General features: G+C 52.3%; 4 protein-coding genes across 4 annotated transcripts; 2 read left to right on the top strand and 2 right to left on the bottom strand.

The window, feature by feature from the left end:
• Positions 1–427: 427 nt before the first annotated feature.
• GLRG_09006 (uncharacterized protein) lies at positions 428–1,336 on the bottom strand (the record flags this gene model as incomplete). The annotated part of the gene is made up of 1 exon (XM_008099691.1): positions 428–1,336. The coding sequence occupies one exon, from the start codon at positions 1,334–1,336 to the stop codon at positions 428–430; it is 909 nt and encodes a 302-aa protein (XP_008097882.1).
• A 1,527-nt stretch (positions 1,337–2,863) lies between these two features.
• GLRG_09005 (chitinase) lies at positions 2,864–4,575 on the top strand (the record flags this gene model as incomplete). Its single annotated transcript, XM_008099690.1, has 3 exons — positions 2,864–3,150; positions 3,200–4,187; positions 4,276–4,575. The coding sequence occupies 3 exons, from the start codon at positions 2,864–2,866 to the stop codon at positions 4,573–4,575; spliced, it is 1,575 nt and encodes a 524-aa protein (XP_008097881.1).
• A 1,603-nt stretch (positions 4,576–6,178) lies between these two features.
• Positions 6,179–7,543, top strand: GLRG_09004 (FAD binding domain-containing protein; the record flags this gene model as incomplete). The annotated part of the gene is made up of 1 exon (XM_008099689.1): positions 6,179–7,543. One exon carries the CDS (start codon positions 6,179–6,181, stop codon positions 7,541–7,543), a length of 1,365 nt encoding a protein of 454 aa, XP_008097880.1.
• A 475-nt stretch (positions 7,544–8,018) lies between these two features.
• On the bottom strand, positions 8,019–8,779 carry GLRG_09003 (uncharacterized protein; the record flags this gene model as incomplete). The annotated part of the gene is made up of 2 exons (XM_008099688.1): positions 8,019–8,034; positions 8,103–8,779. The coding sequence occupies 2 exons, from the start codon at positions 8,777–8,779 to the stop codon at positions 8,019–8,021; spliced, it is 693 nt and encodes a 230-aa protein (XP_008097879.1).
• Between the last annotated feature and the right edge of the window lie 2,540 nt (positions 8,780–11,319).

The following is an 11,319-nucleotide window of genomic DNA, read 5'->3' as shown; positions in this document are numbered from 1 at the left end:
GCTCACTTATCAGGCATTCACATCAATGAGTGGGCAAGCGGGATTGGTGGTGGAATTAAGGATTCGATTGTGTAAGTGTCGTGAAGCTGGAATAGCTTCGTGTGGCTAGTACCAGTAGGCACCGCCACGTATGTGGCGGACCACACGCACAGACCATGTGAGAAGGGTATTTCTACTACTTCTCCAGTTCATACGTAGTTTCTTAATAGGACAACTACTTTACTCTCAAATGACCAGACGCTGCGGTTCATCACAGTAAGCGTTTAATAGAAAGCCCTAGCATTAACAACCAATCATTCTTATCTGATTTATTAAGCTAGGAGTGACTCAATCTAGTTCCCTGCTGTAGCTATTTCGAAGCGACGTAACTGGTCTCTGGGTAAACAGCGCATCATCGGCGAGCAACTCCAGGGTGGGCAGCCTCCGCTTAAGCGGTGACGAGGATATAGTACTGCGAGGTTGCCTGATCAGCAGTACCAATGCGGAGAAAGCCAATGTCGTTATAAAGGGTATTTTCGGGCGCAGCAACGCCCGCAGAATCGACGGCGGTGCACTGGAGCTTGTTGGCTGCGCCCTTAACACAATAGACGGGGCTCATCCTGAAACGACTGGCACTGACTACGGCTGGGTCAGAGATACGGAACAAATGGGCAGGGTTGAATCGGCCGTTGGGGTCGGTGACGAGACTGATGGCAGAACTAATAGTGACTGATCGAAGGCGGCACAAGGTAGGGTTGGCTGAGTCGGCGACGAAGTCAAACTTGGAGGCGCCAGCGAGGTCGACGGTCTGGGTAAAGTCGACCCAGAAGGAGTTGCCGCTGATGTAAGTGTCTTCTGCGAGGACACCGTAATTCATGTTGCCGTCAGCGCTGCCCTGCTGCTGGATGGCGTAGGTGCCGGTAGGGCAGGCGGCGGCGGGGGTAGAGGTCGAGGTAACTGTTGAGGTGACCGTCTTGGTCGAAGCAGTGACGCCGGCACAAGAGCAGGCCGAGGCGTACTGGGCCGAGTTAGAGCAGCCGGAGGCGTACGTGGGGATTGCAGGAGCGGCGCGCTTAGCAAGTTGCGTAATCATGATATTGGGGTCGACGACGGCGCGCTTGACCTTACCGGCGGCAGCGGCAGCGGCAGCTACGGTGGTGGTCGTGACGACTGTCGAGGTGACGGTCTGGAAGGCCTGGCAGTCTGCGGTGCCGGAGCGCGTAGGGAAGGCTGAAGCCCTGACCTGGCGCAGGCAGTTGTCGGCATTGCACTTGGTCGGGGAGGGAGCCGGGGCGGCGATGGCATTGACGGCACTGATGAGGCTGGAGGCCAGGGCGACGGTGTTAAAGAACTGCATATTTCTTCGCGGGATCAAGCATAGGAAAGCCCTGGAGTGAACAATATGTCTCTACCTATGAAGATGGAGATGAAAATGGAGTTGCCTGACAGGGAGAGGGAGGGCTGTGGGCATCATCTTTATACGCTCTCGTAGGAGCAGAGAAGATGGCTTTAGGCCTGTCGTCTGCGATGCGCCATGCGGCACTCACCTGGACCCAGATCTTCGCATACCTAGAGGAAGCCACACCTAGAATTGTGATGCTTAGCATCGAAGGGCTGAGGCGGCAGATCAGCTGGACCGCTAATGGCGATCCCATATAGCTAGCTGCATAACCTTTTGTCCAGGTAGAGTAAATAAGCATATGTGGCGGAGTCGATTTCTGAGCCAGCTATTGTCTAAAGTCGCCGCTGTTATTCACTCAATGTGGTGGTAGGTAGTTATGACCATCACGAGGCCACGGCGGCGTGTTCGAAGCTTCCATCGTTCGCTTAGTATGGTGGAACTAACGGCAAGCGCCGGACCATTAGGCCGCTGGTCGGCCGGTCGCAGTATAACAAAGCCGCGCAAGAAAATAAAGGATAACCTAGAGACTTCCATATGAGAAGCAACTATGCTGGAGTTTGGCGAACTCTACCGCAATGTCCTTTTCTGAAAAGACGAACCCCCCAAAAAGCTTTGCCTACGAAGGAATTTCCTGGATGAAGGAACAGTCGGTCAACAACTCGGCTCCGTTACTCACGGACATCTCGAATCGTTACGTCGCGCTTGATCCCCAGGGCACCAGGGGATAAAAGGAAATGAAGAGGCTGATAGCCTAGCCAAGGGGGGCACAACGCTGCCAGTCCCCAGAGGCCTACTAGCTACCCTATCAGGGATCAAACGGCTTACTCAGGAGCGCATACAATACCAGCATAGGGAATGGTGGAGGCAAGAGGCTCATTATGGCAAAATTGTTACTGTTTCTGGTTTCCTTTCTCTCTCTCTTACAACTGTCTCTTCAGCAAGGTCCAGAATGTAGCGCAACGCAACTCTGTCCCATCGGATGCTGCTCCAAGTCCGGATATTGTGGCGCCGGACCTGATTTCTGCGGGTGAGTGAGAAGCACCAGGTCGAAAAGTCCTGGCAAGAAGACAAATGCCATGTGTAATTGTTGGGGAAATGGAACTAATTCGATGTTGGCTTAGCACCGGATGTCTAAGTACTTGTGATTTCAAAGCAGACTGCAACCCCAGACTGCAACCCAGGATGGGACAGTTCAAAATGGAGCAAGTCCGAGACATGCCCTCTCAACGTCTGCTGCAGCAAGTTTGGATTCTGTGGTACGACGAAGGACTTTTGCGGCGACGAAACTGTAAAGGTCAGTCCATTATCCACACCCGCTGATGGTCTCTTGACAAACATCCAAAACGAACAAATGTGAATTCATTGACTGATAACTGTTGATTGGGATTTCAGCAACCATCATGCAGCGTCGGCAATACTCCCATCACTCGTGTGGTCGGCTACTACGAAGCTTGGTCCACAACGAACCGCCCCTGCTACGGCATGCTGCTGGAGGAGATTCCGTTCGGATACTACACCGATATCATCTTCTCCTTCGCCACAATGGACCCAAAAACCATTGAGATACAGGCCGGTGACTCCAAGACGGCGCAATTCATGCAGCGGATCAACGCCATCAAGCTTATCCAGTCAGACATCAAGATCCGGATTGCGGTGGGCGGGTGGGCCTTTAATGATCCCGGTCCGACGCAGACCACGTTCGGTGACATGGCTGCTTCAACGTCTGCCACTAAAAGTTTCATCGACTCTCTCATCAAGATGATGAACAAGTACGACTTTGACGGTATCGACGTTGATTGGTAAGTTTGGAAGCCACAGGAACAGCGGCGTGTGCATGCCCGGGTGCAACGACGACGAGGTAAAGGTCGGCTCGTTGCGCGTCGGCTGCAACTTCTCGCACCAGGCGGCGTGCTGCACCAGCGAGGAATCCACCTCCGCCTACGGGTCGTGCAAGTGGGTTGGGGAGGCGCCGACGTGCAACCAGGACTGCCCCAGCGACTACCCGAACAAGATCTTCTCGTCAAAGATGGCCGCCGGGGGCGAGCAGCCGTGCATATCCGGGACGAAGCACTACTGCTGCCGGGAACCCAAGCCGGCGGCGTTTTCCAAGTGCGACTGGCACAACAAGGCGAGCCCGCGCAGGTTCGAACAGGACTTCATCTGCGAGGACAGCTGTCCCAGCGGCCAGATCAAGCTGGCCACCGAGGTTGGCGGCATGGGCGCCAGCAACGGTTGCTTCGGCGGTGCCAGGGCGTATTGTTGCGAACCGCCCCCCAAGCCCGTTGTTCCCCGCGGCGACGATGATCCCTTTGGAGGAACGCAGAACAAGGAGTTCCAGCTGCTCCTCGAGAAGTATATGGAGTACCCGCCGTGCCCGGCCACGATTCTGCGCCCAAAACTGGGCGACATGTTCACCAACGTGAAGCGTTCCCTCGAGTTCGAGGCCTCCCAGGCCCGGGATTTGCAAGGCAGGGCTACGAACTGCGAGATGGATCGTTATGTGAGGATGGTCGGGTTCGGCGTCGCTCTGCTCACCAAGGAGTCAGACCTGATTGGACCGTTGCAGCCTGTTTATGATGAGATATTTGCCGGAGCCTACGACGAGGCCATCACGGCAGAGAAACTCAGGGCGCACTATCAACGCAATCCTGAACTCGACCCCAACGCTGTCATGCAATACGTCTTCCTTAACCCCAAGGCTGCCGGCCCGGGACTTAGGCGGGCCGCGCAGGCGTCTGAGACGTTTTGCTGGCTGCCCACTACGAGAAAACGCGATGGAAAGGCGTTGTCGGAGACCTCCCGCCATGTAAGTGAGGAAGCTTTGGTCGCCTTTCCCCCCTACCCCATGACTTGTTTTGCACTTTGGCTGATTAGTATGCGTGTCGTTACTCCAGCCTTCCGATGTGGGTAAACGATGGGTGTGGTGGTTGCCCAACGACGAGAACGGCACCCCCGATATCTCGACCATTCTGGGAGGCATTTTGAATGGCGACCTGAGCCTGCACTATGCGCGCTGGCAGAACCTATCGCAGCAGAACGTTCCAATGCTCGAGCTGGGTTACTGGATAGGACGGACCCCCGGCGCGGCCGGCGGCAATGACATGTACCGAGATCCCTATATGGCGGATGGCGGCCCCCAGGACCGCTGGGTCGTGTTCCACATGCACATTGACGAGGCACCTTGCCTGAACTAGGTACCCAAGAACCAAGAGCGGCAAGCAGTACTAGTAAGGGCTGGGCAGAGGGGTTACCTCACCTCATACTTACAAAAGGAAATGGAGTAGGGTCAGGGACAATATAATAGTTTTTATTCCTCTTTTTCTGTTTACTTTTTTAACTCTCTTATGTTAAAGATCTCACTGTATATATTGATGATAATATTGTTGTCGATTAAAGCACACTCTGTCATTGTTAATGTCGATTGGTAACGGGAAGGCACCTCATCTACCCGCTGGAGTTGACGAACAGGTTTCGGTTTCTGGCTATAATCATCTTCAATGCACCAAACAGTCACATACGACCATACCCAAATGCGCGAAAGAAGTGGAACTCCTCAGCTGTTTCACATCTGTAAGAAGTCAGGCCTTATATACCACTTTTGACAGATACAGACACATGTGCCTCAGAAATACAATTTCCTTTGTCAGGGTTAAATGCTCTCACAAGCTAGAGCACACAGCAAATAAGGAGATATAAATAAGTAAAGAAAAGGCTTAAATTATATAAAGACAAATCTCCTAAGTAGAGGGCCTATATAAAGGGGGCCCTTAAGCTTGTTTATATAACATGGCATGTGGTGTAGCTGACGGCAACCGCCACACATACATGAGCCTCCTGTGATAAATGCCTAGCTTGTAAGAAAATTACAGGTGATAGCTAGATAGACGTAGATAGTAGATAATCACGACACGGCACCTTGACTACAGCAAGAGACACGCTCACTTTCGTTTCTGTCTCAGTCTACTTAGGCGTCTGAAGATCGTTGCTTCTGCTTTTTTGAAGCTGTTTTGATCGATTTTGCTTTACTAATCTCTCTCCAACTGTGTGTTCTTTTTACTACTGTGTGCGGCTATCATTGTACACCTACGCGACCTGAAGGGGCAACGCCTTGTATTTGTACCTCAGCCCAGACTTTCTTGGATGTATTGATATGGTAGCGAGTATTTTGCCCGCATCTGACTGTATCTAGCAACCACTAAGCCTCAACAACCAGAAATACCATGTTCCGTTCCACGAATCCTAACCCACGCTGACCGTAGCCCTCGTCAGTACTGCATGGTATTTCCGGCTGCCTTCCTGATTAGGTTAGACGCCGGTAAGATAGCAAAATTACACCGCTTACCTAGCGATATATAAAGATATTACAAGAGCACAACTAGCAATTCGCTTCAGTGTTCACGATCGTCAGTACAACAAAGACCATCTTGTCTGTTCCCCGCGCCAGCTCCTCAATCCGTGTTTGCTCTGTCCGGCATCTTCAAGCTTTTCTTCTGTCCGATCCGCGCTTCCACGATCACGCAACGCTCACTGGAGTCGAGCCTAGTCATGAAATCAGGCACTATAGCGAGCAGCGCCATAGCTGTGTCCGCTGCCCTTGTGGCAGGGGAATCTTACTCACAGTCAACAACATGCGTGTGTTGCCGTCCCCCCCCTCTCCTGTCAAGGTGCCACATGATAGACCATTCGGGTGTTGCTGATATAGTACTGACCATCAGTATATAGTGCTCAAATCTGAGTGTCATATCGGGCTTGGCTGGCAAGGTTCTCTTTCCCGACTCGGCCGAGTACACGGACCGCATGGAATCATATTGGTCCGTCAGCGCCGCTCTGAACCCGTGGTGTATTGCTCAGCCGTCAACTGCCGAGGACGTGTCTACTATCATCAAAACACTCGCTACTTTCAACTGCACGTTTGGCGTGCGTGGTGGGGGCCACGGGTCATTTGCGGGCTCCAACAGTGTTGAGGAGGGTGTCACAATCGATTTTGGCAATATGAATAGCACCATCTACGACAACAATACCAAACTTGCCTCCATCCAGCCCGGTGGCCACTGGCAGACCGTATACGACACGCTTGCACCTCACGGCGTCGTCGTGACCGGTGGCCGCGCCGGAACTGTCGGCACTGGTGGTTTCATCACCGGCGGTGGTAACTCACTTCACTCGGCATCTCACGGTTTTGCATGCGACACAGTCGCAAATTTCGAGGTTGTCCTCGCTGATGGCTCCATTGTCAACGCCAATGCCACCTCTAACCCTGATCTGTGGCAAGGCTTGAAAGGCAGTGGCGCCAACCTTGGCCTTGTCACTCGCTTCGACATGCATGTCATCGATTTCCCGGACCCCTCAAAGCCCGTCGTCTGGGGTGGCAAGCTCTATTACGATTTAGAGTCTGGACCTCAAGTCATTGATGCCTTTGTTGACTTCGTCGAAAACGTCCAAAAAGACGAAAACAGCTCTTCAATCGTTTATTGGGGCTATGTCCCCGCCAATGGTGGCATGTTCCTTAATGCTGCCATTCAGAACACTCTAGCCGAGGTCGCCCCTCCTGTCTTTGATGGATACTATACTGCTGGCAGTATCATTCGGGACACTACCAAGGTCGCCCTCATGTCAGTTGCTGCCAGTGAGCTTGGTTCTAACTCGCCTGGCGGCTTACGCAACGTGTGGTTCACCCTCGCCTTCGCCAACGATGCCCGTATCATGAACTACGCTGTCCAGAAATACTCGGCGTTGAACGAGGACCTGGAGAAGGCCATTGGCGCCTCTGGCTTCAACACTCTTTGCATGTTTCAGCCCATTACTAAGTCGATTGTCGACAAAGGCGTTGCCAATGGTGGCAATATTCTCGGCTTGGAACATTACATCGACAAAGGCAACGGCATCATGTTTCTCATTACGCTTGCTATCAATGGAGCTGACAACGAGACAACTGCCTTCCCTTACGTCCAAGATTTTGTGGAAGACGTTGAATCGTATGCTGCATCTCTTGACTTGGGCTGGGGTTGGAAATTCCTTAATTATGCACACAAGTTGCAAGATGCCATTTCATCCTACGGTGACCCTTCTATCGAGAAGCTAAGGGCTGCATCTGCCAAGTACGATCCAACAGGTGTTTTTCAGAACCTTCGTCAATCGGGCTTCAAAATTCCTCCTATCTAGATCGATATAATCAGTGTTGTTATTAATAGACACTGAGGGTTCTTCGCTGTTTATTCGTTTGTCACGCATATCTTCCTCATGGACTCGGGGGAGAACGGTTAATAATTGACTTACATCGTTTTTTATGTGTATTAATATGGTATCGGATACAGTTTCAGAATATGAGCGTGTCTGGTATTTGCTCCCTTTGTGGTCATACATCATGCACAAAACTAAGAGTTTGTTCAATCTAATTACGGGCTGCGCACCCAGTGCCATTACTAACTATTACTTCCCAGCGACTGGCATCTCGCGCAGCTGACTGCTTGGAACAAGGGAAGAGGACGGTATTTTGAACGGGTAAAAACAGATAGAAATCGAAGATAACATAGTTTTGAGAAATCAGCACGCCCCTCCTGCACATGCACATGGTAAACACCAAGACCAGTCGCAGCTCTCGCAACTACTACAACACCAACAGACGGCGCAAACTCCCTCAACACTGGTATCCGCTGTACCGGGGTTGCCATCCTGCGTCCCAATCGATGCCATGTTCTCCTCTACCTTATAAGTACCGTACACAATCCCAGCTCCGGCGCCAGCGCCAGCTAGTAGCCACCCGCTATTCTGCAACGTGTGCTGGAAGGATATGATAGCCTTCTCGGGGGTGATCTCGTGCAGCCTGTGGGACGGTATCTCGAGGCTCTCGGCGAACCAGTCGTAGTCCAAGGCACACCCGTCAGGCTTTTTGATGATGCAAGCAAAGTTCTTGAGGAGGTTTCGGCAGTCGTCGAACCCAAGCGCTTCCACTGCGATTGCTTTGCGTGCGGCTTCCCATTCGGCGTTGACTTCATCCTTGGTGAGAGTCGTCCAGCCAATCTGGCAGACGGTATAGTCTCGTGTGTGCCCCTTGTTCCGCGGCTTGGTGAGCTCCAGCGTTCGCAGCCGGTTTCTCTCTTCTCTCAGTGACCATGGTACCACCTTGGCCTCGTACTCGCGCGGGGGTTCAAAAGTGCTGCCCGGTACTTTTTCCCGTGACGGAATGCCGTCGGGTAGCCGGAGTGTGTATTTGTTGCCGTGCGTGATGATGGCCCAGTGCAGCTGGCATCCGTCTTCGACGCGTCGAGAAAACCACACCTGCTCGCCAGTCGTTGAGTCCTGTCCCTGCTTCTTCCGAAGCTGTACTCCCTCTTCCGTTCTCCTTTTCTGCTCCTCTTCTTGTCGTCTGGCTTTGACGGCCTCTTTATTGGCAAACATTGTAATACTGTGGTTCTTGTTATTATCACAGGAAGAGTAGATATAAGGTAAATATGTAATATTCGGCGATGCGTGTTATTATGGGGTTTCAACTGATGTGATTTTTGCTGGTTCCTAAGCACTAGGATCTTTCTCATGGAGTATTCGGCATGTATTAACTACTGAAATGCCAGACCTCCCCTGACGTCACACAACCTCAGCTTACGTCCAGTCAACTTTGCAGCGCCTAGCAAGTGGCCGCTTGGCCTTCATGTCTCGTATCACCAAGCTGACTGAGGTTCTTTTGGTAAGAGACTACGTCTACTTACAACTCGTAGGGGCTAGCGTTTGTCATGTTGCTACCGAACCACTAGCGCTCATTACATCATTGCTGATTTGTGATTTGTCTAAAGATTTATCTCCGAATATCCCTTCCACCTTTTGGTTGCTATCCTTCCGGGCGTTTTTGTGGAGAACAATTATGACATTCTGGCCAATGAATGAAGGCATCGTGGTGCTGCGCCAGACACGCATATATAGTACCGCTTTCCAATCAGTCGATGGATGGACTTTGAGGTGGTCAATCAGACAAGGGTCCGGATCAAACACAAAATCGGAACCGAGTGCTTATGTTACCAGGTGCGAAGCCTCAAGACCCTTGGCTATGCTTATCCATTGCGTAAATGAACACGTGAACCGCCATAGGGCACTGCCAAGGGCTGAACTATATAAAGTGGTTGTGATATGTGTAGCCGACGCAGTACGCCTGAAGGTTCCCACCAGCGTGAAAGCGTCCTAACCACTAACAAGTTGGTGACCACGTTGAACCTCCGAAAAAGAAGAGAAAATTTCAGCCGCATATGTCAGGTTTTTTTATTTTTCTTCAGGACGACGTCGTTCGGCGTTGGTCATGCATCGGCATAAACATCTAAGCAAGCCGGCATGAGACCGTTCCCCTGTTCCGATGCGGAGCCGGCCGGGAGATTCCCGGGGCATTTCGGACCGGGATTGCTGTTGTAAGGGGAGCGTAGCTTTCCTCCCGGTACGGCTACTTTTTTATCCCTATGGGGCCCTTCGACATTGCGCCGAGTGTCAAAGGATGGCAGATCATGTTCTGTCGTCCATTGCCTCCTCGTACTCCGCCGAGCAGTTCCCGTTTACCAATCTTGGGCTCGGCAAAGAGGTACAAGCTCAGTCGAACAACACTGATGTGCCCTGAATCGCTGTCGCAGTAAACTCTTTCCACAAAACCCCTGTATCCCTGACTTCCTTCGGGTACATACGACCATGAAAAACGACATGCCACCCCATTTAGACGCCTCCAAGCCAAGACGTCATATATGTGCACATGCCAGCATCCCTCTAGAGGCGCAGCTGTCAGCGTCCTTCTGTGACTTGGACGCTAAGAACCGCTGCGATTCGTGGAGGTCTAAGGCACTACCGGTACACATGTGGGCGCCCTGCCATCTCGCCCGCCGCTGTCACCCACGTGAGCGAAGGCAATTCCCCGACAGCGTCACACTAAAGTCGCCGATGCTCCGCTGACCATCGCCCTGCCCGTGAGAACCTACGACAGGGTCGCTGACCGGCGAGTGGCGATCAAGACGCAGCACGTCTTCGTTGCCAGATCGAGAAGGCCAATCGCCCGAGGACCCTCTCGTTCCGCAAACCTCACTGCCGGGCTCTGGGGTCGTCCACATGGAGCAGTTGGACAATGCGTCTAACGCTTTGGTGAGAGTCAACCGCCCCCCCTTCCCTTCCCTTACCCCCCTGACCCATCCGGGACACACTCTGTGGTGACCGGGCTCTTTTTTCCGCTGTCTGATGTGGTTTGGTTGGACGGCGGTATCTCGTTGCCCCAGAAGCGCTCTGTCAATGGTAGACCCTGCTTAGTCGGGAACAGAGACGGGAACACAAGCCGATGTATTATGGAAGTAAATTTCCGTAAATCCACAATGTGGAAAAGAAGGAAAGAAAAGAAAAAGAAGAAAACTGAAGCCGAGGAGAGGATATACTTCCTCTGTAGAAACTCCGAGGTATCATTGCCAGATGCGCCAATCCCCCGTATCGTCCGTCATACGATCCCACCTCTCTCTCCCTCTTCGGGGCAACCCATCGTCCCCGTTGTTGCTGAAATTCATCCCCCCCCCCCCGTACGCCGTATCGCCTGAAGAAACAGTTCCAACATGCATCAGGGATGGATTCAAGTCATACAAAATACACCCTCCCGTGTTATTCATGATGCCCAGCCGGGCACGTTAGAGCCCCCAGCCCCCTCTGCAACTTTGTGTGCTTTGCATCGCATTTGCATTGGCTCACCCGCGGGGTCTCGGAGAGCGGGGGCGAGAACTTACTCTATTCTTGGTAGATTCTGGGTATAATACAAAGGGAACTAGAAAAATGGCGTATTGATTCCGTCCTTCCTTCCCTGCCTCCGTCCCTCAAATCCTAGACTTGCCACCCGTCGGTTGCTGAAAGTCTGAATAGCGAGCTGGGAGGACAGAGACGGGCCAAGCGACCGTCGCGTCGTGCATGTCTGTCGTCTAACTCATCTCAATAGC

The sequence above is a fragment of the Colletotrichum graminicola genome (genome assembly GCF_000149035.1).
Source record: "Colletotrichum graminicola M1.001 genomic scaffold supercont1.44, whole genome shotgun sequence".
Taxonomy (NCBI): domain Eukaryota; kingdom Fungi; phylum Ascomycota; class Sordariomycetes; order Glomerellales; family Glomerellaceae; genus Colletotrichum; species Colletotrichum graminicola.
This window is presented reverse-complemented; position numbering and strand designations above follow the sequence as displayed.